Source organism: Denticeps clupeoides, unplaced genomic scaffold (genome assembly GCF_900700375.1).
Source record: "Denticeps clupeoides unplaced genomic scaffold, fDenClu1.1, whole genome shotgun sequence".
Taxonomy (NCBI): domain Eukaryota; kingdom Metazoa; phylum Chordata; class Actinopteri; order Clupeiformes; family Denticipitidae; genus Denticeps; species Denticeps clupeoides.
In genome coordinates this window covers 10,683-35,546 of record NW_021630092.1, presented here as the reverse complement: position 1 = coordinate 35,546, position 24,864 = coordinate 10,683, and the positions used below count along the sequence as shown (strand labels likewise).

At 48.5% G+C, this 24,864-nt stretch overlaps 4 protein-coding genes and 1 long non-coding RNA gene across 7 annotated transcripts; 2 read left to right on the top strand and 3 right to left on the bottom strand.

Annotated features, from left to right (window-relative positions):
- Positions 1 to 86: 86 nt before the first annotated feature.
- On the bottom strand, positions 87 to 634 carry LOC114783347 (uncharacterized). The gene is made up of 3 exons (XR_003748471.1): positions 548 to 634; positions 378 to 463; positions 87 to 291 (listed from the first exon to the last, which is right to left on the bottom strand). It is a non-coding gene; the product is annotated as an uncharacterized LOC114783347 (long non-coding RNA).
- A 1,513-nt stretch (positions 635 to 2,147) lies between these two features.
- On the top strand, positions 2,148 to 3,101 carry LOC114783345 (peroxisomal membrane protein 2-like). Its single transcript, XM_028968789.1, has 5 exons — positions 2,148 to 2,284; positions 2,354 to 2,476; positions 2,552 to 2,714; positions 2,789 to 2,908; positions 2,988 to 3,101. Exons 1-5 carry the CDS (start codon positions 2,205 to 2,207, stop codon positions 3,054 to 3,056), a joined length of 555 nt encoding a protein of 184 aa, XP_028824622.1. The 5' UTR covers positions 2,148 to 2,204; the 3' UTR covers positions 3,057 to 3,101.
- Positions 3,102 to 4,214: 1,113 nt separating this feature from the next.
- Positions 4,215 to 6,690, bottom strand: LOC114783339 (ubiquitin carboxyl-terminal hydrolase 30-like). The gene is made up of 13 exons (XM_028968783.1): positions 6,554 to 6,690; positions 6,351 to 6,460; positions 6,133 to 6,285; positions 5,952 to 6,055; positions 5,784 to 5,885; positions 5,670 to 5,715; positions 5,505 to 5,599; positions 5,365 to 5,424; positions 5,203 to 5,289; positions 5,049 to 5,123; positions 4,771 to 4,930; positions 4,614 to 4,689; positions 4,215 to 4,526 (listed from the first exon to the last, which is right to left on the bottom strand). Exons 1-13 carry the CDS (start codon positions 6,580 to 6,582, stop codon positions 4,304 to 4,306), a joined length of 1,320 nt encoding a protein of 439 aa, XP_028824616.1. The 5' UTR covers positions 6,583 to 6,690; the 3' UTR covers positions 4,215 to 4,303.
- Positions 6,691 to 9,032: 2,342 nt separating this feature from the next.
- On the bottom strand, positions 9,033 to 11,187 carry LOC114783341 (epigen-like). The gene is made up of 5 exons (XM_028968785.1): positions 11,155 to 11,187; positions 10,918 to 11,037; positions 10,462 to 10,579; positions 10,010 to 10,165; positions 9,033 to 9,188 (listed from the first exon to the last, which is right to left on the bottom strand). The coding sequence occupies exons 2-5, from the start codon at positions 11,033 to 11,035 to the stop codon at positions 9,134 to 9,136; spliced, it is 447 nt and encodes a 148-aa protein (XP_028824618.1). The 5' UTR covers positions 11,036 to 11,037; positions 11,155 to 11,187; the 3' UTR covers positions 9,033 to 9,133.
- An 8,981-nt stretch (positions 11,188 to 20,168) lies between these two features.
- On the top strand, positions 20,169 to 23,640 carry LOC114783334 (endothelial lipase-like). Of its 3 annotated transcripts, XM_028968776.1 has the most exons (10): positions 20,172 to 20,332; positions 20,407 to 20,573; positions 20,882 to 21,061; positions 21,141 to 21,252; positions 21,351 to 21,575; positions 21,654 to 21,896; positions 21,973 to 22,093; positions 22,197 to 22,421; positions 22,500 to 22,604; positions 22,839 to 23,640. In XM_028968776.1, the coding sequence occupies exons 1-10, from the start codon at positions 20,236 to 20,238 to the stop codon at positions 22,849 to 22,851; spliced, it is 1,488 nt and encodes a 495-aa protein (XP_028824609.1). In that variant the 5' UTR covers positions 20,172 to 20,235; the 3' UTR covers positions 22,852 to 23,640. The 3 variants fall into 3 exon arrangements, with proteins under 3 accessions (XP_028824608.1, XP_028824609.1, XP_028824610.1); XM_028968775.1 differs by having other exon boundaries at positions 20,169 to 20,332; positions 21,351 to 21,896; XM_028968777.1 differs by having other exon boundaries at positions 20,197 to 20,569.
- Positions 23,641 to 24,864: the final 1,224 nt, after the last annotated feature.

Sequence of the window (24,864 nt, the reverse complement as noted above, 5' to 3'; positions counted from 1 at the left end):
TGTGTGTAGTGTGTTTGGTGTGTGTGTGTATGTGTGTGGAGTGTGTGTGTGGTGTGTTGTATGTGTGTGTGTGGTGTGTTGAGTGTGTGTGTGGTGTGTGTAGTGTGTGTGTGTATGTGTGTGGTGTGTGGTGTGGTGTGTGTGGTGTGTGTGTGTAGTGTATGTGTGTGTATGCATATGTGTGTTTCATACAGAAGTGAGCAGAGCCACTTCCCAGCTGGGAAGTCTCCAGTCACAGTGCAGCTGTGGAGCTAATATGCTGAGGATCATCATCTCCATAGCATCAGCCATCTGTACCAGACATGAACATCAATTACTGAACAGTCACATGATCTGAATCAACTGGTTTCATTATTGATCCAACATCCAGTTCTCACCCATGACAGTCCAGTTAGGATGGACAGTTTCCACTGGAAGGTTCCAAAGCCGATGGCCTCCACTGCATCTTCAACCATGAAGGTGTCTGAGAGGAAATCAAATGAGACCTGAACACAGACCGAACTCTCACCAGCATCTACAGCCACATGGGAAACCTGGAAAGATCTACCATCAGTAGGATTGGCGAACTCCCTGGGAACTGGAGCACCGTCATCCAGATCGTTCTGTCCAGGCCCAATCTGGACTTGATGTTCCCCTCCTCACGCTCTCGTCCTCAGAGCGGCTGCTCTCCCCGGTGCGACAGAACTTCACCACGCTGCCATACACAAGTCACCCTTGTGAGATGATTGAACATTAATCCGAGTTCCTCCAGCCTGTCTATGGTCCTGCGGTGGCTAGAAATGGCGGTCGGTGTGAACGGCTTCACACCGTTCAGAGAGCAGAAGCTCAGGCGGTCGGATCTGGAATTTTTTCTATTGGCCGCTCTCCTCCTCATTTGCATATAAAGCTACAGACGGTGAAACGGCGCGTCCTGGGAAATCTGGGTCCAGAAGACCCAGGTTCAACCCCCACTTACTACCATCGTGTCCCTGAGCAGGACACTTAACCCTGAGTGTCTCCAGGGGGGGACTGTCCCCGTAACTGCTGATTGTAAGTCGCTCTGTATGAGGGCGTCTGGTAAATGCTGCCCGTGACCCATCAGGTTCTTGCTACTGGCACCTCCAGGATTGTGGTGAAGACGTGTTGTTATGAGGAAGGGAGGAGGACAAACTTCTTCCTGTGAAGTGACTGAGATGTTCCACTGGTCTTTTCACCTTACTTGGATGTTTTATGGCTGAAGCTATGACGTATTTTTGGGAAGTAAGATGTGCAAGAGCTGTCAATCATGCCTACAGGCTCCTCCCCCTTGTAAAAAGGGCCTCTCGGGGCATCAGAAGAAATAACTACTCCTCCTCTCACGTCCCGCTTCTCTACGTGAAGGTTTGTAGGTGGTAGTAGCCTGGTGGGTACTTATGAACCAGAAGGTTCAACTCCCACTTACTACCATCGTGTCCCTGAGCAGGACACTTAACCCTGAGTGTCTCCAGGGGCGGGAATGTCCCTGTCACTCTGGACAATGCTGTAAATGGGGAGTAAACAGCAGTCCTGTCACCCAGAACATGAACATGAATAATTACAGGGAATCAGGGAAGAAGATGGAGGAGGTGGTTTCCATGGTCTTCTCCGTCCCTGCCCACCATCTTCACGCCAGCTCCATTACAGTGGAAGACCACGCATGACGAGATGCTCCATGATGGATGGAGATGATGCTGCACCCCGCCGCCCACCCTCCCCGCAGGAAAAGGAACTCACGGGAGCTGGCGCAGCTGGAACAGGTCGTCCTCCATCACGGTCCTTCTTCTCCTCCAGGCGCGACTCCGCGGCGCATCATGTCCTGGAGAAGCTGGACCGCAGATCCTTCATCATGTCGTCACATGAACGCCGTCCGCCAATTGCGCGCAAGGGACCGTCGTCAAAGTGCACGTCGCGGAGCGTCCCGCACGGTCCCCGACACACGGTCCCCGACTCAGGTCCCCCGCGTTAATTATTATCACGAGGTTCCTCTCCAGATACCTCGGAAGCTTCTCTCCACGTTGGTTATTTCTATTTTAGTATCCGGCGTTAGTGGAGTAATTCTGTTAAGGAGACATATGGACGGAGGTCAGGGAGAAGGGGGACATGCACGTAGTGAAGACCCCTGTCACGTGACGCGGGGTCGGGGGGTCCGAGTCCCGAGTCCACGTCGCTCCGCGTTATTGTCGCCTGGTCTCCTGTCGGGGTGCGACATGCGCGTTCTCGCGAGACTCCTGCAGCAGTACCTGCGACTTCTGCACAAATATCCCATAATGACCAAGTCCATCACCAGGTGAGCCTCCACGGTGGCATTATTCGTCTGTGGTGTCATGTGTGGCCTCATCTTGGCCTGTGTTGGCAGTGGCGTCTTGTCAGCGCTGGGGAACGTGTTGTCTCAGGCCCTGGAGGGACGAAGATCTGTCCAGGCCAGCAGTCCGGTGAAGAGCCTGGACGCGCTGGGACCGCTTCGCTTCGCTGGTTACGGGTAGGAGGACGTGGGGTCGAAGTTCAGCGTGGTGTGGAGAGCCGTGACGTCCCTCACCACCCGGCGTTCTGTCAGTCTGTGCATCACAGGGCCTTGTAGTCACCACTTCTACCAGATGCTGGAGGTTCTGCTGCCAGCCTCTCAGCCCCACTTCATGGTGAAGAGGCTGCTGCTGGACCGCCTGCTCTATGCCCCGTTGCTGCTCCTGCTCTTCTTCCTGGTCATGAACGTTCTGGAGGTCTCCTTCAGCCATTTCCCCCCACAAATCTTTCAACCTTTTATACGTGGAATAACTTTGTCTTTGAATTGCAGGGTAGAAGGTGGCAGGACTTTGCTCAGAAAGTAAGGAGAGATTATTTAGCAGCTCTGACCATGAACTGGAAGGTTTGGACCCCGTTCCAGTTCGTCAACATTAACTACGTTCCTGTGCAGGTGAGCCGGTGTTGACGGCCTGCTCAGCTTCGCTGAGAACATTGCCGTTAATTCCATCTCCCTCTGCTGTTCTTTCCAGTTCCGAGTTCTCTTCTCCAACGTGGTGGCGCTGTTCTGGTACGCGTACCTGGCCTCGGGGAGGAAGTGAGGAGAAAAGACAACGGAACGCATGCTGAATAAACCATTAAACAACCACGGTTCTTCTTGTTCTTCTCTGTGTTTGAGAACCACAGATGAGGCGCCATATTGAAAATATCATGAGGGATAGTCAGTATTATACAACTTTCAAGTTCTTTAAAGCGTTAAGATAAGATCCTTTATTAGTCCCACGAGTGGGACATTTATTGACATACAGTACAGGACAAAAGTCTGGACACCTTCTCATTCAACGTGTCTTCTTTATCTTCATATTTTCTCACTGAAGGCATCAAAAATATGAATGAACACATGTGGAGTTCTGTACTTAACAAAAAGTGGAGACCTGACCTCCACAGTCACCGGACCTGAACCCAGTCCAGATGGTTTGGGGTGAGCTGGACCAACAAGTGCTAAACACCTCTGGTGTTGAACTCCTTCAAGACTGTTGGAGAAGCATTTCAGGTGACGACCTCTTGAAGCTCATCGAGAGAATGCCAAGAGTGTTCAAAGCAGTAACCAGAGCAAAGAAACTAGAATATAAAACATGTTTTCACTTATTTCACCTTTTTTTGTTAAGTACAGAACTCCACACGTGTTCATTCATAGTTTTGATGCCTTCAGTGAGAATCTACCAACGTAAATGGTCATGAAGATAGTGGGTAACACACTCGAACACACTATGAAGGCCAGGGTTCAAACCCCACTTACTACCATCATGTCCCTGAGCAAGACACTTACCCCTGAGTGTCTCCAGGGGGGGACTGATAAATGCTGTAAATGTAAAACACATTAAATGAAACTTTTGGCCTGTACTGTACATACTGTGAAAGTGACGTGATTGTCATTGTGATACGCAGCAGCACAGCACACGGTGAAACGTGTCCTCTGTATTTAACCATCACCCTGGGTGAGCAGTGGGCACCATGACAGGCGCCCGGGGACCTCAGTGGCAGCTCGGGATCGGGACCGTCTGGTTACGGGGCCTGAGTACCGTGGCAGTACTCTACACTGCGGAAGTGCGGAGAATCCTCTGGAAACGTGACGAATCGTCCCCGTGGGAGCCGAGTGTGGGGACGGTCCCTTGGTCAGGGATTCTTTTACTGATAAAGCGTCTGGCAGGAAGACTTGAAACGAAAGTTTCATTTTTGTAAGTGAAGGCAAATAAACGTAAAAACAGATCCGAGTTTATTTGGGCAGATAAATCCAGACAGCAGCGATTTTACAGCGATTCACATGAAGGTCACATCAGAACAGGCATCAGAGGGAAGGGGTCTGCTTCTTCTGGACCCTCTCGTAGAAGAGCAGGTAGGCGTTGGAGGACAGGGCCTCCTGCAGACTGGCTCTGCGGACAGAGTCATCAGACACCCAGAGCCACTGCGCGCTGAAAGGGGACGGGCAGCGGCGGTAGGTGACAAAGTGTCCAGAATGCACGTCGCCATGGTGGACCAGCATGGACATCAGTCTGTACAGATACTCGGAGCTTCAGGAGAAGTGAGAGAAAACAGAGTGGTGAAAACAGGTGGCCTTTGGTGCAAGTGGTGAGGAGGTGAGAAGAAAGGTGAAGAACCTGTAGGTGCAGGGCAGGTTGAAGTCGAGCAGCAGTGGTGGAAAAGCCCCGTTGTTTCTGCTACGGGGTTCTACATCTGGAGGAAACACAAGGAACATCTGTTAACCTGGGATCTCTAGTGCAGCCGAGCGTAACAAAATGTCTGAAGCTGCGTGACCTCTGGAGATCTGCATTCTCTGGGCACGGCTGGAGGTGCAGAACTTGTAGCGGTCCATGGACAGGAACTCGGAGAACTGCACGTGTTCCTGCCTCTTGCAGGGCGTCCCATCATTTGACCACGTTAACCTCTGTAAGTGGATGCAGAGGCACTGGGGCATCTACACAGGGACAAAAGCCAGTCAGCCAATGCCAACTGGCCAAGAGAAGAACCTCCAGTAGATCTCCAGAGTAGATCTCCAATAAGATGGACAGAAGATCAGATGCTTTAAGAAGTACCTTTCCCAGTTTAAGCTGCTTAGTAAAAGTTGATCTCCGACTTTGAAGGACGCGTCCAGAATCTCCAGCCTGCATCTGCGGGAGGTAGGAGGTTCTGGATCAAGCGCTTTCTACACAGCATGGTGACGACGAAGAGGATGGACATGTCCCGTACCTTGGTGCAGTTCACACACTCCACCTCCTTAATGGTTTCAGAGGAGATGAAATGTTGGAGACAATGGTCTAAAGTCACACGACCACCCTGGAGGACACAAGTAAAGTTCATGAAAGCAGTTTAAAATAAATAGAAGATACGAAGTCCCTCTGATGGACTTACCCACGAAACTGAAGGGATGGACAGCGAGAGGCTGTCAAACGAGTCGTAGCGAAGCGGACTCTGCGGACATTCGACCGGACATTAAAACGCGAGCCGAGCGTGAAGGACTTAGTTTGGAAACGAGATGATGGGAGCAGCACCTGCTGTTTGCAGCACTTGCAGGCCATGAAGCTGGTCAGATGTCCGTGGAAGGGATGGCGGCTCCTCCACAGACTGGGGACGGGGGGCAGGGGACCTGAAATAACCAGACGTCCCCGTCATTAAAGCAGCAGACAGAAACACAGGGCTGAACTCGGGTACCTGACCTTGGACTCTGCTCAGCAGGTTCTTCTCCGCGGAGTCCGGAGACGTCTAGGAGACAGAGCGTACGCGGGTGAGCGGGCGGGGTGGGACGGGGCGGGGCCTCGTACCTGCGTTACCTCCAGGCAGCTCATGTCGAACAGGTGGGTGGCGGCGGGGCGCCGGGCGCCGCGCTCCTCCTCCAGCGAGTCGGTGAGGACGTGGAACAGCTCGTGGGCGTCCTGGGAGAAGATGGGTCAGATCATCCGTTCACCACGTTAGTCGTGAGGAGAAGAAGCGGCGCCCACCTGCTCCTCGAAAGAATGAATTCGCCATCGGTAGAGGCGCAGGGTGAGGAGGAGGCAGCCCGCGTCCAGCACCACGTCCCCGGCGGGGACCCGGCCGGACAGAGCTGCGGACGCCCAACATCACGCTCGGTTAATACATGTATTAACTCGTGTATTAATGAAGAAGTGAAGTGAAGAGGACCTCGCAGCAGCCGCAGCAGGGTCCTGGCCAGACGCCGTCCTGGTCCCTGCCGGTCCTCCAGCCAGCTGATGAAGGAGGGACAGGCCGCCAGGCCCTGCAGCAGCGCGTTCATGAAGCAGGTGTTCCCCAGGTTCCTCAGGCCAGGAACCGCGCCTGGAACCGACATCCAATCAGCTCGGACCCTCGGCCACCAGAGGACGGGACGGGACGGGACTCACCTGTCCTCCGCTTCCTCCGGTCCGGACCGGGACCCCACAGCACGTAGACCCCCGCCAGCACGGCGGCGGCGACCCCCGCGACGAGCCCCCACTTCCTCGCCATCTTGCTCCTGAAAGACGGATACAGACACACGGAGCGGGAGAAGTCAAGTTATTCCTCCGACCTGACAGCACTTCCGGCGCACAGCAGGTGCTGAAGGGACCTGCAGGTGGCCTGGCTGCGAGTCGCCATGTCCGTCACAAAGATACTACGACATGTTCCATCAGGTCAGGACGCGCCGCTTCTCCTGCTCCGCAGCGCGGAGACTCGGCCGTACAGCGCGGCAGCGCCGCCTGCTGGACCGGAGTCGCAACAGACCAGGAGCGGAGCCAGGAGATCTTCAGCACTGGAGTGGAAACGGTCCAGGAGCCAGGAGATCTTCAGCACTGGAGTGGAAACGGTCCAGGAGCCAGGAGATCTTCAGGACCGGAGTGGAAACGGTCCAGGAGCCAGGAGATCTTCAGGACCGGAGTGGAAACGGTCCAGGAGCCAGGAGATCTTCAGGACCGGAGTGGAAACGGTCCAGGAGAAGTTCAGGACCGGAGTGGAAACGGTCCAGGAGCCAGGAGATCTTCAGAACTGGAGTGGAAACGGTCCAGGAGCCAGGAGATCTTCAGCACTGGAGTGGAAACGGTCCAGGAGCCAGGAGATCTTCAGGACCGGAGTGGAAACGGTCCAGGAGCCAGGAGATCTTCAGGACCGGAGTGGAAACGGTCCAGGAGAAGTTCAGGACCGGAGTGGAAACGGTCCAGGAGCCAGGAGATCTTCAGAACTGGAGTGGAAACGGTCCAGGAGCCAGGAGATCTTCAGCACTGGAGTGGAAACGGTCCAGGAGCCAGGAGATCTTCAGGATCGGAGTGGAAACGGTCCAGGAGCCAGGAGATCTTCAGGACCGGAGTGGAAACGGTCCAGGAGCCAGGAGATCTTCAGGACCGGAGTGGAAACAGTCCAGGAGCCAGGAGATCTTCAGGACCGGAGTGGAAACGGTCCAGGAGCCAGGAGATCTTCAGGACCGGAGTGGAAACGGTCCAGGAGCCAGGAGATCTTCAGGACCGGAGTGGAAACGGTCCAGGAGCCAGGAGATCTTCAGAACCGGAGTGGAAACGGTCCAGGAGCCAGGAGATGTTCAGGACCGGAGTGGAAATGGTCCAGGAGCCAGGAGATCTTCAGGACCGGAGTGGAAACGGTCCAGGAGCCAGGAGATCTTCAGAACTGGAGTGGAAACGGTCCAGGAGCCAGGAGATCTTCAGGACCGGAGTGGAAACGGTCCAGGAGCCAGGAGATCTTCAGGACCGGAGTGGAAACGGTCCAGGAGAAGTTCAGGACCGGAGTGGAAACGGTCCAGGAGCCAGGAGATCTTCAGAACTGGAGTGGAAACGGTCCAGGAGCCAGGAGATGTTCAGGACCGGAGTGGAAACGGTCCAGGAGCCAAGAGATCTTCAGGACCAGAGTGGAAACGGTCCAGGAGCCAGGAGATCTTCAGGACCGGAGTGGAAACGGTCCAGGAGCCAGGAGATCTTCAGGACTGGAGTGGAAACGGTCCAGGAGCCAGGAGATGTTCAGGACTGGAGTGGAAACGGTCCAGGAGCCAGGAGATCTTCAGGACCGGAGTGGAAACGGTCCAGGAGAAGTTCAGGACCGGAGTGGAAACGGTCCAGGAGCCAGGAGATCTTCAGAACTGGAGTGGAAACGGTCCAGGAGCCAGGAGATGTTCAGGACCGGAGTGGAAACGGTCCAGGAGCCAAGAGATCTTCAGGACCAGAGTGGAAACGGTCCAGGAGCCAGGAGATCTTCAGGACCGGAGTGGAAACGGTCCAGGAGCCAGGAGATCTTCAGAACTGGAGTGGAAACGGTCCAGGAGCCAGGAGATGTTCAGGACTGGAGTGGAAACGGTCCAGGAGCCAGGAGATCTTCAGGACCGGAGTGGAAACGGTCCAGGAGCCAGGAGATCTTCAGGACCGGAGTGGAAACGGTCCAGGAGCCAGGAGATCTTCAGGACCGGAGTGGAAACGGTCCAGGAGAAGTTCAGGACCGGAGTGGAAACGGTCCAGGAGCCAGGATATCTTCAGGACCGGAGTGGAAACGGTCCAGGAGCCAGGAGATCTTCAGGACCGGAGTGGAAACGGTCCAGGAGCCAGGAGATCTTCAAGCAGGAGTGGAAACGGTCCAGGAGCCAGGAGATCTTCAAGCCGGAGTGGAAACGGTCCAGGAGCCAGGATATCTTCAGGACCGGAGTGGAAACGGTCCAGGAGCCAGGAGATCTTATGTGTGGTGGCCGGGGTGGATCTGGCATACATGCCTCACACACACATTAAAAACGTGATGACATTATTTCTGGCCCCTTGTGCAATTGAGTTTGACAATGATGATGTTTAAGTGCGGATTTGCATGGTGGAGTTGCAGTTAATGAAGACGTGAAGAGGAATCATACGTAGCATCGTCATCAGACTGCGCAGAGGTGCTTTTTACAAACGTTCTATAGGTAAAGGTTGCATTATACACCATAACATGCTCGTCTATTATAATATGTGTTATCAAAGCAGATTTTTTTTTTGTGTTGAGATTGTAAATATTATTTCTGTTGCCTTAGCTGGAGCAGACCACAGCATACATCAAGCCAAGACAAACCATGAAACGATGAATTTATTCAGGTATAAATATATATTTTTTAATTTACTAATAAATAACAAACAGGCATCTACAGTAGAAAAATGATGAATGAAGGTCGTGGTCTGGCTGCTGATCACACTGCTGTCTCTCCACTGTAGCTTTTATATGGCAGCGTCTCCTTCTGCCGTCTGAAGCAGACATATAGAAAATAAAACCAGGTTGAAGTAAACATGACTGTAATGGTACAGGATCTTTGCCTTGATAAAGTGTTTAGTACAGTACGTGTCAGTACAGTATATGTTAGTACAGTATGTGTCAGTACAGTGTGTTAGTACAGTATATGTTTAGTACAGTACGTGTCAGTACAGTATATGTTAGTACAGTATGTGTCAGTACAGCGTGTTAGTACAGTATATGTTTAGTACAGTATGTGTCAGTACAGTACGTGTCAGTACAGTATATGTTAGTACAGTATGTGTCAGTACAGCGTGTTAGTACAGTATATGTTTAGTACAGTATGTGTCAGTACAGTACGTGTCAGTACAGTATATGTCAGTACAGTGTGTTAGTACAGTATATGTTTAGTACAGTATGTGTTAGTACAGTATGCGTCAGTACAGTGTGTTAGTACAGTATATGTTTAGTACAGTATGTGTCAGTACAGTATATGTCAGTACAGTGTGTTAGTACAGTATATGTTTAGTACAGTACGTGTCAGTACAGTATGTGTTAGTACAGTACGTGTCAGTACAGTATATGTTTAGTACAGTACGTGTCAGTACAGTATATGTTTAGTACAGTATGTGTTAGTACAGTACGTGTCAGTACAGTATATGTTTAGTACAGTACGTGTCAGTACAGTATGTGTTAGTACAGTACGTGTCAGTACAGTATATGTTTAGTACAGTACGTGTCAGTACAGTATATGTTTAGTACAGTATGTGTTAGTACAGTACATGTCAGTACAGTACGTGTCAGTTTCCATGGTGATTGTTTGATGGTAGTCGACCTCTTTTTTAGACAACAGTAGAGGGCGATGATGAGGCAGCAGAGCAGCAGAGACACGCCCACACTGATGCCAATCACTTCCTCCTGTCTGGACTGTCTGCTGTTCTCCAGAATTATAATGTGTTCACAACGTTCTCCACTGAATGTAGCATGACACCTGCACACACACACACACACAACCTTCTAAACAACCGACACACACAACACAGTCCAGAACGTGGTGGTGGTTACGGTCCACGCTGGCTCTGGCACATCAGTGATGAAAAGGTGGAAGGGAGAGGAGAGAGGGAGAAGAGAGAAAGAGAAGAGAGGGTGATAAAGAGAGAGGGAGAAGAGAGAAAGAGAAGAGAGGGTGATAAAGAGAGAGGGAAAGGAGAGAGAGAAGAGAGGGAGGTAAAGAGGGAAGAGAGAGGGAGAGGAGATAAAGAGGAGAGAGAAATGATAAATGTTTACCTGCACAGTGGAGTTCCTTCATCAGGTGCATAAAAGCACATTCCATTAAAACAGTATCCATCATGTTCACTCCCACATGGTGTCTGTAACCTGAGAACACGTGGTTCTTCAACGCTCCCTAAAATACACACACAGACAGAGAGCACATCTCTAATTTTATTAGAAAATAGTATTATAGCATAGAAATATTTAGTCATTCTTCATTGATGTCTAATTAATCTTGATTGACCTAATTAAACCAATAAACCTCACACACAATCTCGTCTTATTCGTGTAAAATAAAAGATTCTTTTCGCATGAGATGATGGTAAAGCAAACGTAACGATAACAGAACAAGAGGCGGCATGTTGGCTTGTGGCATCAGATACCATCACCTGAATCCTTCTCTCTTCTGCCAAGATGACATAAATGAACGAACACGTGTGTGTGTGTGTGCATGTGTGTGTTGTGTCATACCGTTGATGGAAAACTGCCTCATCTGCATCTCTGACCTGTTCTGAGAAGAGAACAGCTCCACTTTTCCAGATTTTCCACCAGAGACAGAGAAGATCAGAACACCAGCGAGCACGAGCATCACTATGGGAAACACACACACACACACACACACACACACACACACGTGTTCGTTCATTTATGTCAGAATAATCAAATAATCTGAATGTGTTTTATTGTCCCTGGTGTTTACGTTCCTACCTGGTTGCAGACGCTGTCTCCCTGCTGGCTGCTCCATCCTGGTGGTGTTCTCCTCCACTTCCATGCTCCTGCTTTATACCCTGCCACTCAGGCGACAGCCAATCAGAAGAGAGCTCTGTGTCGGCATCATTTCCTGCGCCCCGGAATGCCTGCATGCAGAGACACAGCTGGTGATGAAGGTATTCATGTCATGCAAGGAGACCACACCCAGTACACGTGGCAATCGAATGTCAGAGTTCATTTAAACACAAGCAGGACCTCGTCAGAAAGTTCTCCTTTTTACTGGGATTATTTAGTAACACCAAATACTTACACATGTGTGACTCTTTCAAGCTTCTCTTTATAAGCCTTCTACCATCTTTGGGTTTCTTGTTTGCACGTTGACACAGATGTGACAACCTCAATACCTCGGTGTTAACATCACGCAGGACCTGTCATGGTCCTGTCACATCAACACCGTGGTGAAAAAGGCCCGGCAGCTTCTCTACCACCTCAGACGCCTGAGAGACTTCAGACTGCCCTCCAAGGTGCTCAGGAACTTCTACTCCTGCACCATAGAGAGCATCCTGACGGGAAATATCTCAACCTGGTTCGGGAACAGCACCATGAAGGACAGGCGAGCCCTACAGAGGGTGGTTCCATCAGCTGAACACATCATCTGTACCAAGCTCCCTGACCTTCAATCTATCTACAGCAAACGGTGCTGGACCAGGACCAGGAAGATAGTGAAGGACCTCACCCACCCCAACAATGGACTCTTCTCTCTGCTGCGATCAGGGAAGTCCAACACAGACAGGATGAGGAGGTTATACAACAACACTTCATAGAACTCTAATACACTCCAGCACTTTCAACCACTTCTGGACTCGATCCCCCCAGAATTCTGCACAAATTTTACTTTCTCTTTACTCATTTGCACACCTTCACCCTACCTGTTACACATAGTTTATGTTTTATATTTAAAAACATAAAATTGTAATAAATTGCTAAAGCATTTCACTGCATATCAAACCGTGTATGTGACAAATAAAATTTGTATTATTTCATGCATGTTTATCTGTAATTACAGTCTCTTCATCAACTGTTGTGCTATTAAATCTTGAGAGAATCTTGATCCTTGAGAGAACAACATTATTAATATTAATTATTATTGCCATTATACTTTTGGTTTTTGACTGTGTAATTGTCTCTATTCTTCTGAACAGTTGCATGACCTTCACCTGGGTGACCTCACTCAGCACCAACAGTCGACATCATTTTTAATACTCAAATGCATGTCATTTAAATTTCCTGGGGCAAAAAATCTATAAACAACCTAGTGTTATTGTTCATGTTATTTAAATATATATACATTTTTATTATAGTATTAACTCTGTTCCTTTAGTTATATACTTCAATGACAGAACACAGGCAGGAGAGGGCGCTGCCATGAGGAGACTCTGGGCCAATTAGCATGAAATAATGTAAGATCTGATAGCTGTGGGGTAAATCACATGTTAATAATGTCTTTTATTTTCACACATTTACATTTGTACATTATCAAAAGCATTAAAAAATATCTTTAGTAAGTAGTGAATGAAAACAATAAAGTCATTTTCTCATACAGTTATTAGATGGGAGAGTAGATGCACCCCTGAGGTTATGGAAGTGGCGGAGTTTTTAGTGGATAAGTAGGAGGTCTTCTTCTACTTCTTCTGGTTTGAGATGCATTGTAAGGTACTACACTTCAATACTGACTTCAAAGAGCAGTCGCAGAGCAATGCAACTATAAAAGAGTCCTGCTAATAAATTGATCTCTTGCAGAAGGGCAGGAATGGCCATATTCCTTCTCACTGTGGGCCGCTGTAATGCTTGTGCATGCATGTTGCTGGGCGTAGCTGCACATTTCCAAATAACTGTGGAATGTGAATTCTGCACAAGCTCTTCAGGAAGGAAGGTGTGTGATTCGGTACTTCGATTAAATCAACCCGGCTCCACTACTGCCTAGAAGGTTATCTCCTGAAGTCTGAAGCCAAAACAAAGATTCTTCATAATTCTGAATATGACAATTCGACTGAGCGGGATGAGTGGGATGTGCCAGGAAAACAAAGTTGTGAAAGTGAAATGATTGTCATTGTGAAATGACACGGAGACAAAGGGGAATGTGTCTTTTGCAGTTAACCATCACCATTAGTGAGCAGCCATGAAAGGTGCCTGGGGAGCAGTGTGTGGGGACCTTCTGATTACGCTGGGCCACCACTGCCCCTGTTCAAGTTCACGTTTATTGTCATTTCAGCTACATGCTGTGTAGGCAGTTGTGGGGCAGTGGTGTCCTAGCGGTTAAGGAAGCGGCCCCGTAATCAGAAGGTTGCTGGTTCGAATCCCGATCCGCCAAGGTGCCACTGAGGTGCCACTGAGCAAACAACCGTCCCCCCACACTGCTCCCCCGGCGCCTGTCATGGTGCCCACTGCTCACTCAGGGTGATGGGTTAAATGCAGAGGACAAATTTCACTGTGTGCACCGTGTGCTGTGCTGCTGTGTATCACATGTGACAATCACTTCACTTTAAATTTTCTTTTAAACATGCATGTTAGACAGAGCATAGTGAAACCAAACCATGTTTCCTCGGAACCTGGTGCCAGATGGAGCGTTTCTACGGCACGGGCACAATGGTGGTGGCCTTGAGAGAAGTTCAGTGAGACGTTAAAGATGTCAGTGAGAACTGGCAGCTGGTCTGCACATTTTCTGAGCTTCTTCCTGATACCATACGACGCCTTCAGAATACCTGATTGACGTGATTAGGAAGGTGGTTTAAATGTGGTAGATGATCATCTTGGGATGTCAATTTCCCGGTACTCCATGATTTGGTTTTGTGTTTTTGTTCTTCTTATTATTATAATTGGTCATTTTACTCCTGGTTCATGTGTGGTGTCTGTGCGATGTTCCCTGTGGTCAGTTCTGTTTAATACCTGAGTTTGTGAGTCTGTTCCTGTACATCAGATACTTCGCCGTTGACTCTTCTGGTTCCCCGGAACAGGCCCTGCAGTCCTGAATACAACACGTGTGTGGAGAAGTCTCCACTACCACAAACAGCATCAAATGGCATCTGCTGGCACAAAACTCCCTGCAGACTCTGAAATAAAATGTACTAATATTTATAAAGTAAAGTGACGTGATACACAGCAGCACAGCACACAGTGAAATTTGCTCTCTGCATTTAACCCATCACCCTGAGTGAGCAGTGGGCAGCCATGACAGGCGCCCGGGGAGCAGTGTGTGGGGACGGTGCTTTGCTCAGTGGCACCTTGGCGGGTCAGGATTTGAACCGGCAACCTTTTGCGCTTCCTTAACCGCTAGGCCACCGCTGCCGCCTGCAATATTATTAAATAAAAAGTTATGTAATCAAAATTTCCACATAAGGGCTCATTCAGATTATGAAGTGTGTCACATGGTTCTCACGCCTTTTACACAATCAGTGGGATCAAATGTTTCACCACTAATATATTAAACAGATATTTCAAGTTTCATGATCATTGGCCACATACGTGTTTGTTGCATTATATTTGACATGGAGTATATCTGCATTTTATACTAAAGACTTTGATGGATGGACATATCTGCGGAGTGGTAGATTATTCTATGAGACAACCATGGTGGTGGACATCACAATCAATCTTCCTCCCCGAGAGTGCATTCTTTCCTAAGGCGAGAGGAATAGCAAACACGTTCTGGCATGACAGACTGACTTCCAGGAACATCTTCTCTTCCTGCCTTCAATTTTTATATACTTATAATGAAACAAATCCCTAAACAAGAAATCCGAGCACGGAACACCTCCTCACTTCCTCTCCTCCTTCCTTTAGCCTGACATGTTGAGACACTGAAAGACATTCCATTCATTTGTGTGTGTCTGATGGTAGAAAAAGACTGGGTTTCCACTGAGGATGCTTCAGGCATCATAGACCCAGCCCAGTTCCTTGGAGAAGTAAATGGCATCATATTGGATACCTTCATTTATGCATAACATGACATTGACCTCCCATGACCACGTGATCTGTCTGTGGCTGATGTGATGCAACCTGTGGAAATGTGCTGGACCAGTCACCATCCCTGGCTGTGTGCTCAGAGGATATGCAGAGCAGCATTTTCACAAGCATCTTCTGTACCTCTCTGACATTCCATCATACTTCAAAACCACCACCGTGGTCCCCATGTCATCACCAAGTCGAGCCTCAAATAACAACCGTCACTCTCACTGAATCCACTGCAACCATGCCAACCATTGTAGAGATGACGCCCTCACCCAACTGGTAGACACAGATGGGAGACATGGAGTCTGTATCTGACCGTTTGAGCAGAACATGCAAATTTGTGGCCTGCTGGAGGTCATTTTGCAGGGTTCTGGCAGTTCTCCTCCTCTGTTGTCTTGTTGTCTTCATACGTCCTCCTCCACGTCTTCTGATGAACTGGCCTGTCTCCTGGTAGTGCGTCCATGCTCTGGACACCGCGCTGACAGACACAGACGCGTCTCCATGGTGCTAATGTGATGTGTAGACCAGCAGTTGAATTTTTTGAATTAAGCTTTTTAAGAACGAAGCTTTTTGAATTAATTTTATTTTCTCTGCTTGTACTTGAAAAAGACGGGTGTTTAGTCCTTTGCAAAGTTACTTTACACTTTTTTACTTCAGATCCTGTACGTTTTACTTCCACTTGAGTAAAAATGTTCAGTGAAACCCGGGTATCTATACTTGACACAAATGTTAATAAAAACCTGCTTCTACTAATACTAATACCTTGCCCCGTGCTCATCTACTCTGCGTTTGGCCTGAAGCCTTGTTAAATCATGAGACACGATTATTTTACAAAAGAGGTTCCTGTCCGCCCCTCCCTTCCTTCCATGGCCATTTACAGACAGGTATGGGCATCCTGCATTTCGCCATCCATGTGGGCAGGACGTGGGCCTTATCGTAGTGTGTAGGAAAGACTTCTTGGACCATGGACATGAGAGCTTTCATAATAGTACTTTCAACAAACCTTTTAAAAAGCCGCTGACGTTCGTCTCGCAATGTTGAAACGTCCAATATTATTTCAAATTATTTCAATGCTGCATGCCTGCATTTTTTTAACAGAAAATTTCTGTTAAAAGACTGCAAAAGTCATTATTAACACAGAACAACACAGATCCTAAATATGCATTTGACTGATTTTTACAGAAAAACCTTTAAACAGCAGTTGTATTTCAGACACTAGAACAGTGGGCTAGGGACCTACTCCATGTGGTCATGAATGGAGCGAATGAGCCCCCCAGTGGTTGAATAAAGCATGACCACAACAAACAGAACAGAAGATCATGACACCGCCATCTAAACCAAAAATTATATAATAAAGATAGAAAAATAAAGTTGGGCTTGTAGGTGCATACAAACCCACTTACGACCATCGTGTCCCAGAGCAGCCTGAGTGTCTCCAGGGGGACTGTCCCTGCCACTACTGACTTAAGACGCTCTGCATAAGAGTGTCTGGTAAAGGGAATATTCCTGCACACTAAACACATTTCACACGATGTCATTTTGCATACTTGTTACTCTGCACCTACGTGAATTATTTCTGGGGTTTTTAGCGCCGTCTGTGGCCTTGTTGTCTACAGTCGGTGGCCTTTTCCAGCATGATGGAGCACCGTGCCGTACGGCCAAACTGGCACGACGTGGCACTACGTGAACTACAACACATGAAATTTTGGGTCCATGGTTGGAAACTCCCCGGAACTTAATCAAACTAAACCCCACAAATTGTGACCAACTATGTTGGAATATGTTGACACTGGTCAGAATTTGGCCCGGAAGGCAGTGGTGGCTTAGCGGGTGAGGCTGTTACAGTGGTCAGCAGAAGGCCAGAGTGAACAGATGTGGAGCGCTATGAGAAAAGGATCTCCTCCCAGCTGTGACCTTCTGTACTACCACCTTCTCCATGTTGCTGTGGCTCCAAGATGTACTGGATAGACGGTTTTCTTAGTAATTGTGTAGGAGAACTTGCCCTTTTCCCTCACAGCTTGCAGCACATGGTCTCCTGATCTCAGGAGGGACCATTGCCAGGATAAGGTCACATGCTGACTGACGTCCAGCTGCTGACTGTGCTTGGACTGCGCGCAAGAAGAAATTCTTCCACCAACTTCATGCACAGTAAAAAAAAAAAAAAAAGGCTCAGTAGCATATTCCAACGTGGCCTGTTTTAATATAAATATTTTACCATGAATATTTATTTTAAATACACACTCACCCATCCAGTAACACTAGGTGCAGGCTGGGGAATCACCAAGGGCAGGGTACCAGCACACACACACTCACACACACCACAAATACACACTCACACACACACACACCACAAATACACACACATACACACACACCACAAATACACACTCACACACATGCACACACACACACACCACACATACACATTTACATTTACATTTACAGCATTTATCAGACGCCCTTATCCAGAGAGACTTACAATCAGTGGTTACATTGACAGTCCCCCCCTGGAGACACTCAGGGTTAAGTGTCTTGCTCGGGGACACGATGGTAGTAAGTGGGGTTTGAACCTGGGTCTTCTGGTTCATAGGCGAGTGTGTTACGCGCTAGGCTACTAGCACCCCCTACCACACACACAACCACACACACACACACACATAAAAAGTTAGTAAAGTTAAAGTGAAGTGATTGTCAGCTAAACAGCAGCACAGCACACGGTGCACACAGTGAAATGTGTCCTCTGTATTTAACCATCACCCTGAGTGAGCAGTGGGCGGCCATGACAGGCGCCCGGGGAGCAGTGTGTGGGGACGGTGCTTTGCTCAGTGGCACCTCAGAGGATCGGGATTTGAACCGGCAACCTTCTGATTACGGGGCCGCTTCCTTAACCACTAGGCCACCGCTGCCCCATAGACACAAGCGTGTTGAAAGTCTGTGAAAGTGAACAAGCTGGAGTTTACTCAGGCACCTACTAGAATATCCAGACAGTAATGCTCTGCAGTAATTTGATCTCGATGTAATAGAGGAGAGGACCAACTTTTCTCCACTTCATGGTCTCGCCCGGCAGTACCTCAGTGATCTTTTAGTTTTCTGTGATCTGTTTTCTGTCTTCTGTTAAAGTCCCAGACACGGTGTCAATTATTAAGTCCTCTTAATTACACAGTCACCTAGTCAAACACAGACAGTGTTCAATTCAGTTAGGCTGGTCCACTAGTTCACAAATGTCCCACTATAACCACATATTTCTGTACCAGTTGTACGATGCCACCGTCTACCGCTGCTTCTGTTAAATAGAAGTTAGTCATAGGTTATGTATTTAATATTACTGAATCAAGCGCCCAGGCCACCTCCAGAGTCCAGTGACGAGACCACCAGATAAATCCTGGTCCCTGGCAATGAACTGCTGACGAGACGACTCAGCATGAAAGGAACCAGAGGGTCCAGAAGCATTCAAATGGACACGCAATGTCCACCATGACACTGGACTAAAACCTACTCTGCACTGTCCAGCACCTCCAAACATGGACAGATGCTGTATACTACACTTTGGACTTCTCCACCTCTACAACTGTAGTTTTTCTCTTATTGGACAAATCATCACCAGCCCTGCACTGACACCACCTGCAGGTTCCCTCTGGGAAGTGAAAGTGAAGTGATTGTCATTGTGAAACATTACAGCACAGCACAGAGGACACAGTGGGCGCTCGGAAAGCGGTGTGTGGGGACGGTACTTTGTGTGCAGAAGGGTCAAGCGTGGGGGTGTCAACTGTATAAGAAATAAATTGTTGTAGGAGAGCAGTTTTCAGCTCTTTATGGAGGAATATTGCTGAAATGCGGCTCCACACTGCCAGGCTCGCACCACAGATCAGACATGTTCAATAGAGACATGTTGATTGTCAATGTGGAAAACTGCAGCACAGCACACGGTGAAACGTGTCCTCTGTATTTAACCATCACCCTGAGTGAGCAGTGGGCACCATGACAGGCGCCCGGGGACCTCAGTGGCACCTTGGCAGCTCAGGGATTTGAACCGGCAACCTTCTGATTATGAGGCCGCTTCCTTGACCTCTAGGCCACCGCTACGGGGTGTTTGATGGCCAGCAGATGGAACAACCTGTGCCTGGAGAGAATTCAGATTTGGTTGACAGAGTTTAAAACAGGAGGAGGAACAAAGGGGCAAACAGCGCAAACAGAAAAAGACGAGAAGCTTTCCCAGAACACACTGATTCCGTCAGCAGGCAAAGTCCAAAGAGACGCCTGTCAGCATGCGTCCCAACAGTAAAAGAAATAGTAGCGTAGCCGGATACGAGCACCGCTCAGAAACGTAGCAGGTGGGTGGTGACACTGAGTGTTAGTGTCTCATTATCGTGATCGATGATATTACAATTACGTTGCTTGGTGATTTTTTGGTGGCGGTAGGAGTTTGGCCTCGTCCACACGGACTTTCAAAATGATCTTTGCTTTGTAGCTGTGCGTGGTGAATGGGTGTTTCACTGGCATCCGCTTGATGCCGTTTAATGCTGTTTATGGCCCGTCACTGTGTAATGGCCACTGCTCTTCAACGTTCGTTTGGTGGAAATTGACGGCAAGAAAACGCAGATGGGTAAAAACCGGACCTCTAATCAGAAGTGTTTCGCAATGACGGTCACTTCACTTTTGATTTGCGATTGTGCATCCTGTGACATCCTGATGGTGTGCTGCGCTGCAGAGTTTCACAACTTTCAATAAAGACTCAACAAACGAGAAAGTCGTAGCCTCCCAGGTTTATTTCCCTCGGAAAGAGGGTGGAGTCCGGATTTATGGCGCGCCGGCTTGCCACAGCCCGCATTTCTCCGTCTTACGGGGTGGGCGGGGTCTGCAGACAATCGGCGCGTAACTCATTCACTTTTCTTGTTGTAGCCACGCCCCCTGACGCGCAACGGGGGCTTGACCAATCAGGAGAGGCGACAGATGGGGCGATGATCAGCAGACTGCTTATTTAAAAGGAATGGCAGCGGCGGCCGGCTTTTCCAGTTTCCTCGGAGCGCTCGCTGTTCTTCCACCGTCTCGGCTTGAACCTGGTCCACAGAGATGAGCAGAGTTCTCGGTTTCCTCCTCATGTGTTTCTTAACTCCTGCTGTCTCCGCGTTTCAGTCTGCGTCTGAAGAAGAAAACGCGCTGCTGGGAGGTAAGGGGACTTTATTCGGGTCTGTCTGGGGGTCCAGCTGGAGGAGCCTGATCTCCTCACCATCTTCTGAGCAGAATCTGATGGGGACGAGCTGCTTTATGATGTGGTGAAGTTCAACTTTCGTAAATCCCTGGACCTGGATGAAGAGGGTTGTTTTCTCCAGCCTGGACAAGCAGAGAGTCTGGAGGAGTGTGGCTTCAACGCCTCAGCCAAGACCATCCTGATAATCCACGGCTGGTCGGTGGGTTCTTCATGCTACTGTTATGTAAACTTGTTCAGGAATTAGGAAATGGAAATCCAGGCTTTATTAAATAATTCTCTTCATATAACGTCGATCCCACGATCTGTAAAACCTTCACGTGGGTTCTCTGATGATGAAAAAGGAAAGTGTTAAGGTCTGAAGAGGCATTTGACATGTGGCTGTAAAAATGTGTCTGGACCAGAGGCTTTTCCTCTAACTGGGTCTCCATCAGAGATCAGCACGCGGTGTCCGAATTCCAGGGCGAACCCCACAAATGCACGTCTGTCTGGGCTCTTCGCTCCTCCCAGATGAGTGGCATGTTCGAGAAGTGGATGCACAAGCTGGTCGCGGCAGTTCGGAGGCGAGAGACGGAGGCCAACGTGCTCGTGGTTGATTGGCTGAACCTCTCCCAGCAGCTCTACCCCACTGCTGTTAACCACACCCGCTTGGTTGGCCACAGGATCGCCAGCCTCCTTAACTGGCTGCAGGTGTGTTGAGGAAAAGGGGCGGTACAGAGTGTGTGTGTGAGTGTGTGTGTGTGTCTGAGTGTTGCTGTGTCTTTAATAGGATGAAGAGCAGCTGGTCCTCGGCAACGTCCATCTGATTGGGTACAGTCTGGGGGCGCATGTGGCAGGGTATGCTGGGACCTTTGTGAAGGGACGCCTCGGTCGTATAACAGGTGATTGTGGGGCGGCGGTGGGCGAAAATGACGGTCACTTCGCTTTTGATTTGCGATTGTGCATCCTGTGACGTCGTGATGGTGTTATGATGTGGCAGGTTTGGACCCGGCCGGTCCCATGTTCGAGGGGGTGGAGTCACACAGACGCCTCTCTCCAGATGATGCAGCCTTTGTGGATGTTCTCCATACTTACACCCGCGAGGCTCTTGGCGTGAGCATCGGCATCCAGCAGCCAATCGGGGACATCGACATCTACCCCAACGGTGGGGACGTGCAGCCGGGCTGTTCCCTGGGAGACATGCTGACTACCGCAGCCGCAGGAAGTCAGTATGCTGGTGGATCTTTGGGGCTTTTGGGGGTGGACCTCTTATTGAAGGCTTGTGCTTCTCTTGTTTCTGCAGACTTGGTGGACGTAATGAAGTGTGAACATGAGCGGGCCGTGCACCTGTTTGTTGATTCGCTGATCAACAAAGACCACAGCAGCTTTGCCTACCAGTGCTCTGGACCAGACCGCTTCAAGAAGGGCATCTGTCTGAGCTGCAGGAAGAACCGCTGCAACAACATGGGCTACAACGCCAAAACGATGCGCAAGCGCAGGAACAGCAAGATGTACCTGAAAACCCGAGCTGACACACCCTTTGGAGGTATCTCACCAATGCAAACATGCCCGTTTCTCAACCACCTCCATACAGAGGCTCATCCTGACCCTGCTTTCTCCAGGTTACCACTACCAGATGAAGATGCACGTGTTCAACAGGAAGAAGGTTGATGATGCAAACCCCTCCTTCTCAGTCCGGCTGATCGGCTCACAGCAGGACAGCAAAGATCTGGCCGTGGACATGTAAGTTCTACAAAACTGCTGATGGACATGCTGCTGTGTGTGATGATTCTTCCTCTCTCCTCACCTACAAGTGATTTTCATCATCGGTCTCTTTGTGTTTCAGTCCTGATGGAGTTGGCCTGAACTTCACCAATACGTTCCTGGTGTTCATGGAGCAGGATGTTGGAGAGCTTCTGAAGATCGAGTTGAGTTGGGAAGGTCATACGGAGTCCCTGTCGTCGATGTGGAACAATGTAAAGAGGACGTTCTGGTCCTTCTCCAGCCCACCAAAGCCCCAGGTGCTGGAGGTGCGACGAATCCGTGTGAAAAGTGGAGAAACTCAGAAGAAGTAAGTCTGATTATCAGGTTCCTTGTGACGAGATGCTGACTAGTTGGAGAACAGTCAGAAACACTTTGTGTCTTTCAGGTACACGTTCTGTGCAGAGGACTCCTCTCACACCGAGATCACTCCTGGCAAGCAGCTGCGTTTTGTGAAGTGCCGCGATGGCTGGGAGTTGAAGCCCAGGAAGAGGTATGGCTCTCGCGGTAGAACGACCTTGAATCTGTAGCCCTCAGCAGCGCGTTCATGCATGCATGTATGGTAATGTTAGTCTTATCCAGAGCGCTGTAGATCTGCGTCTTAGGACTGAGGTTCTGTCCTCATCTTTAATATATAAAGTTCAGCCTTTAGTATTTGCTATGGTCACATGATCCACCACTATTTATGATTTTTTTTTTTTTTTTTTTTTTTTTTTTTTTTCTTCAGGTTGCTTGTCTGAATCTGGAGAGGAGAGCCCTGGGAAACACGCCCAGGTCTGCTGCCTCCACCAGAGCACTTTGGGGTTGGTCACTCTGAGGCCAGGGGAGACGAGGACTTTCTGTATGCGTTTTGAATTGAAAGATGAATCAACAGCTGCTCCTCTGTGGGGGTGTGACGATCGACCATCTCGCTCTTCATACCTGGCTACTCACTTTTGGACAGATCACAACTCTAACCCTCAACATTATGGTCAATATTTTTGTACGCTTTTAATTTATGATGAAGCACTGAAACCTTTATTTATCACGTTAATGAACTTTTTTTGTTGTGAAGGATGTGGACAGACACTGGATATGGCGCAATCAAGCCAGTATTATACAAAAAGAACCAAATGTGTTTTGTCTTTTAAGTGTCAATATGAATGTGCCTGTGATATTTGGGTGTAATGTACATAAGGAATAAACATTTGTTCGTAATAACTGTAACCCATTTGATAAAGCCGCTGCCTGGGAAAGAATTATCTGGTTGAATTCTGTACTTTACTGAGGTTTAATTTTTAGGTTTTCAGGCCTTCATGACTCTATGAAATATGACTCCGATAATACATATTGCAGGAAACGAAACGGACCGTAATCTGATGGTTGCGGGTTCGAATCCTGACCCACCAAACATACCGCTCCCTGGGTGGCCTTACTAAGGGAGATGGTTAAATGCAGAGGACTAATTTCATATGCTGTGCTGCAATGTATGACGATCACTTCACTTTCACTCACTTCATTATCAATCATGAACAAATAGGCATTAAAAAATGGTGCTTTTTTTTTTTTTTTTTTTTTTTTTTACATGGTACTGAAATGTTAATCAGATGATTTCTGGTTGATTCTAGATTTTGTGAATAAATACAGGTTTGCTCTTAATTGTTGCTACAGAGATGTGCATCATTTTACCTCTGGAGTTCATGGGAAAATATGTTACTGCTTGAGGAGTTGCCCGTGTGCAGGAGATCACGTTTCATAAACTGAATTGGAAGCGAGGTGATGTGTCTTTGGCCGGTCTAATTATGGTGGCCCCAGATGAACTTTGCAAAGTGAAGAACAGACAAAGATGACAAAACAAAAAATGTCAATGAGAAAATGGACTTAAGTTATTCTGCAGTACACACCCAGCCACACCCAGCGTGGTAGTTCTGATGTGTTGTAAGGTACAGGTTCCATGAAGGAATGCTCTTTGTGCATAATTCCAATTCTCAGTTCAGAATTCTCTGAGAATATGGGCAACACTGTGAGAACTTTCCTCCAGGCCAAGACTCATCAGATTTAAGTGTGTTTGTACTTCACAGCACCATGAAAAACCACAGGCTGTAAAGCTGACTCTTCACAACATGGTCTCCTGCTGACCTAGTATCTCCACAGATACATAGTATCTACCATGGGTTTCACTCACTACCTATAAACATCATCTAGATCACAGGACAATCTGTAAAAATGCTGTAAATGTAAAAATGACAATCTGCACTGGCCATGGAGTTCCTCAGCCTGGACCTGCTGTCTATAGCGGGATCACCCAGCATGTTTATCATTACTGGCTGAGCCAACACAAACTGAAAGTTTGACCTGGGTCCTGAACTTAACTGTGTGTGGCTTTAAACGAGGAAAGTGGAATGTATTGTGTGAAGCCAAACATCCACATCCAACTGAACCGAAAATTCAGCTCACTTCTGAGAGGCAAAAGCTTCTGACACTGGAGACGTGACGCCTGAGAAAATCCTAACACAAATGGGTGCTGGGGCAAAACCAGGCAAATGAACTCACATAACCTTTTTTAATGTGAGACCATACCTCCCAGAGCCAATCAGTGTCCTCAAAGCATCAGGCAGTTCCTCCCAGCCAATCAGCAGCTCAGACTTTTTTATCTTCTGAAAATACTATTTCATGTCTGTCACTTCTCGCCCACGGCAGGAAACACATTTTTACCAGCCACTGTACCGGTAATAAAATACTTCTTCACAGTGCAGTTTGACGTCTGGTACAGA

Bases quoted from the DNA above. Each gene is read 5' to 3' on its own strand.
- LOC114783345 (XM_028968789.1), top strand. From the start codon at position 2,205: ATGCGCGTTCTCGCGAGACTCCTGCAGCAGTACCTGCGACTTCTGCAC. The intron at 2,285-2,353 runs GTGAGCCTCCAC...CTGTGTTGGCAG, and splicing joins ATGACCAAGTCCATCACCAG to TGGCGTCTTGTCAGCGCTGG. The intron at 2,909-2,987 runs GTGAGCCGGTGT...TGTTCTTTCCAG, and splicing joins TTAACTACGTTCCTGTGCAG to TTCCGAGTTCTCTTCTCCAA.
- LOC114783339 (XM_028968783.1), bottom strand. From the start codon at position 6,582: ATGGCGACTCGCAGCCAGGCCACCTGCAG. The intron at 5,600-5,669 runs GTCAGGTACCCG...TGGTTATTTCAG, and splicing joins CCTGCTGAGCAGAGTCCAAG to GTCCCCTGCCCCCCGTCCCC. The intron at 5,124-5,202 runs GTACGGGACATG...TACCTCCCGCAG, and splicing joins AGTGTGTGAACTGCACCAAG to ATGCAGGCTGGAGATTCTGG.
- LOC114783341 (XM_028968785.1), bottom strand. From the start codon at position 11,035: ATGCTCGTGCTCGCTGGTGTTCTGATCTTCTCTGTCTCTGGTGGAAAA. The intron at 10,580-10,917 runs GTATGACACAAC...TGTGTATTTTAG, and splicing joins GAGGCAGTTTTCCATCAACG to GGAGCGTTGAAGAACCACGT. The intron at 10,166-10,461 runs GTAAACATTTAT...GTGTGTGTGCAG, and splicing joins GAAGGAACTCCACTGTGCAG to GTGTCATGCTACATTCAGTG.
- LOC114783334 (XM_028968775.1), top strand. From the start codon at position 20,236: ATGAGCAGAGTTCTCGGTTTCCTCCTCATGTGTTTCTTAACTCCTGCT. The intron at 20,574-20,881 runs GTGGGTTCTTCA...CGCTCCTCCCAG, and splicing joins TGATAATCCACGGCTGGTCG to ATGAGTGGCATGTTCGAGAA. The intron at 21,062-21,140 runs GTGTGTTGAGGA...TGTCTTTAATAG, and splicing joins GCCTCCTTAACTGGCTGCAG to GATGAAGAGCAGCTGGTCCT.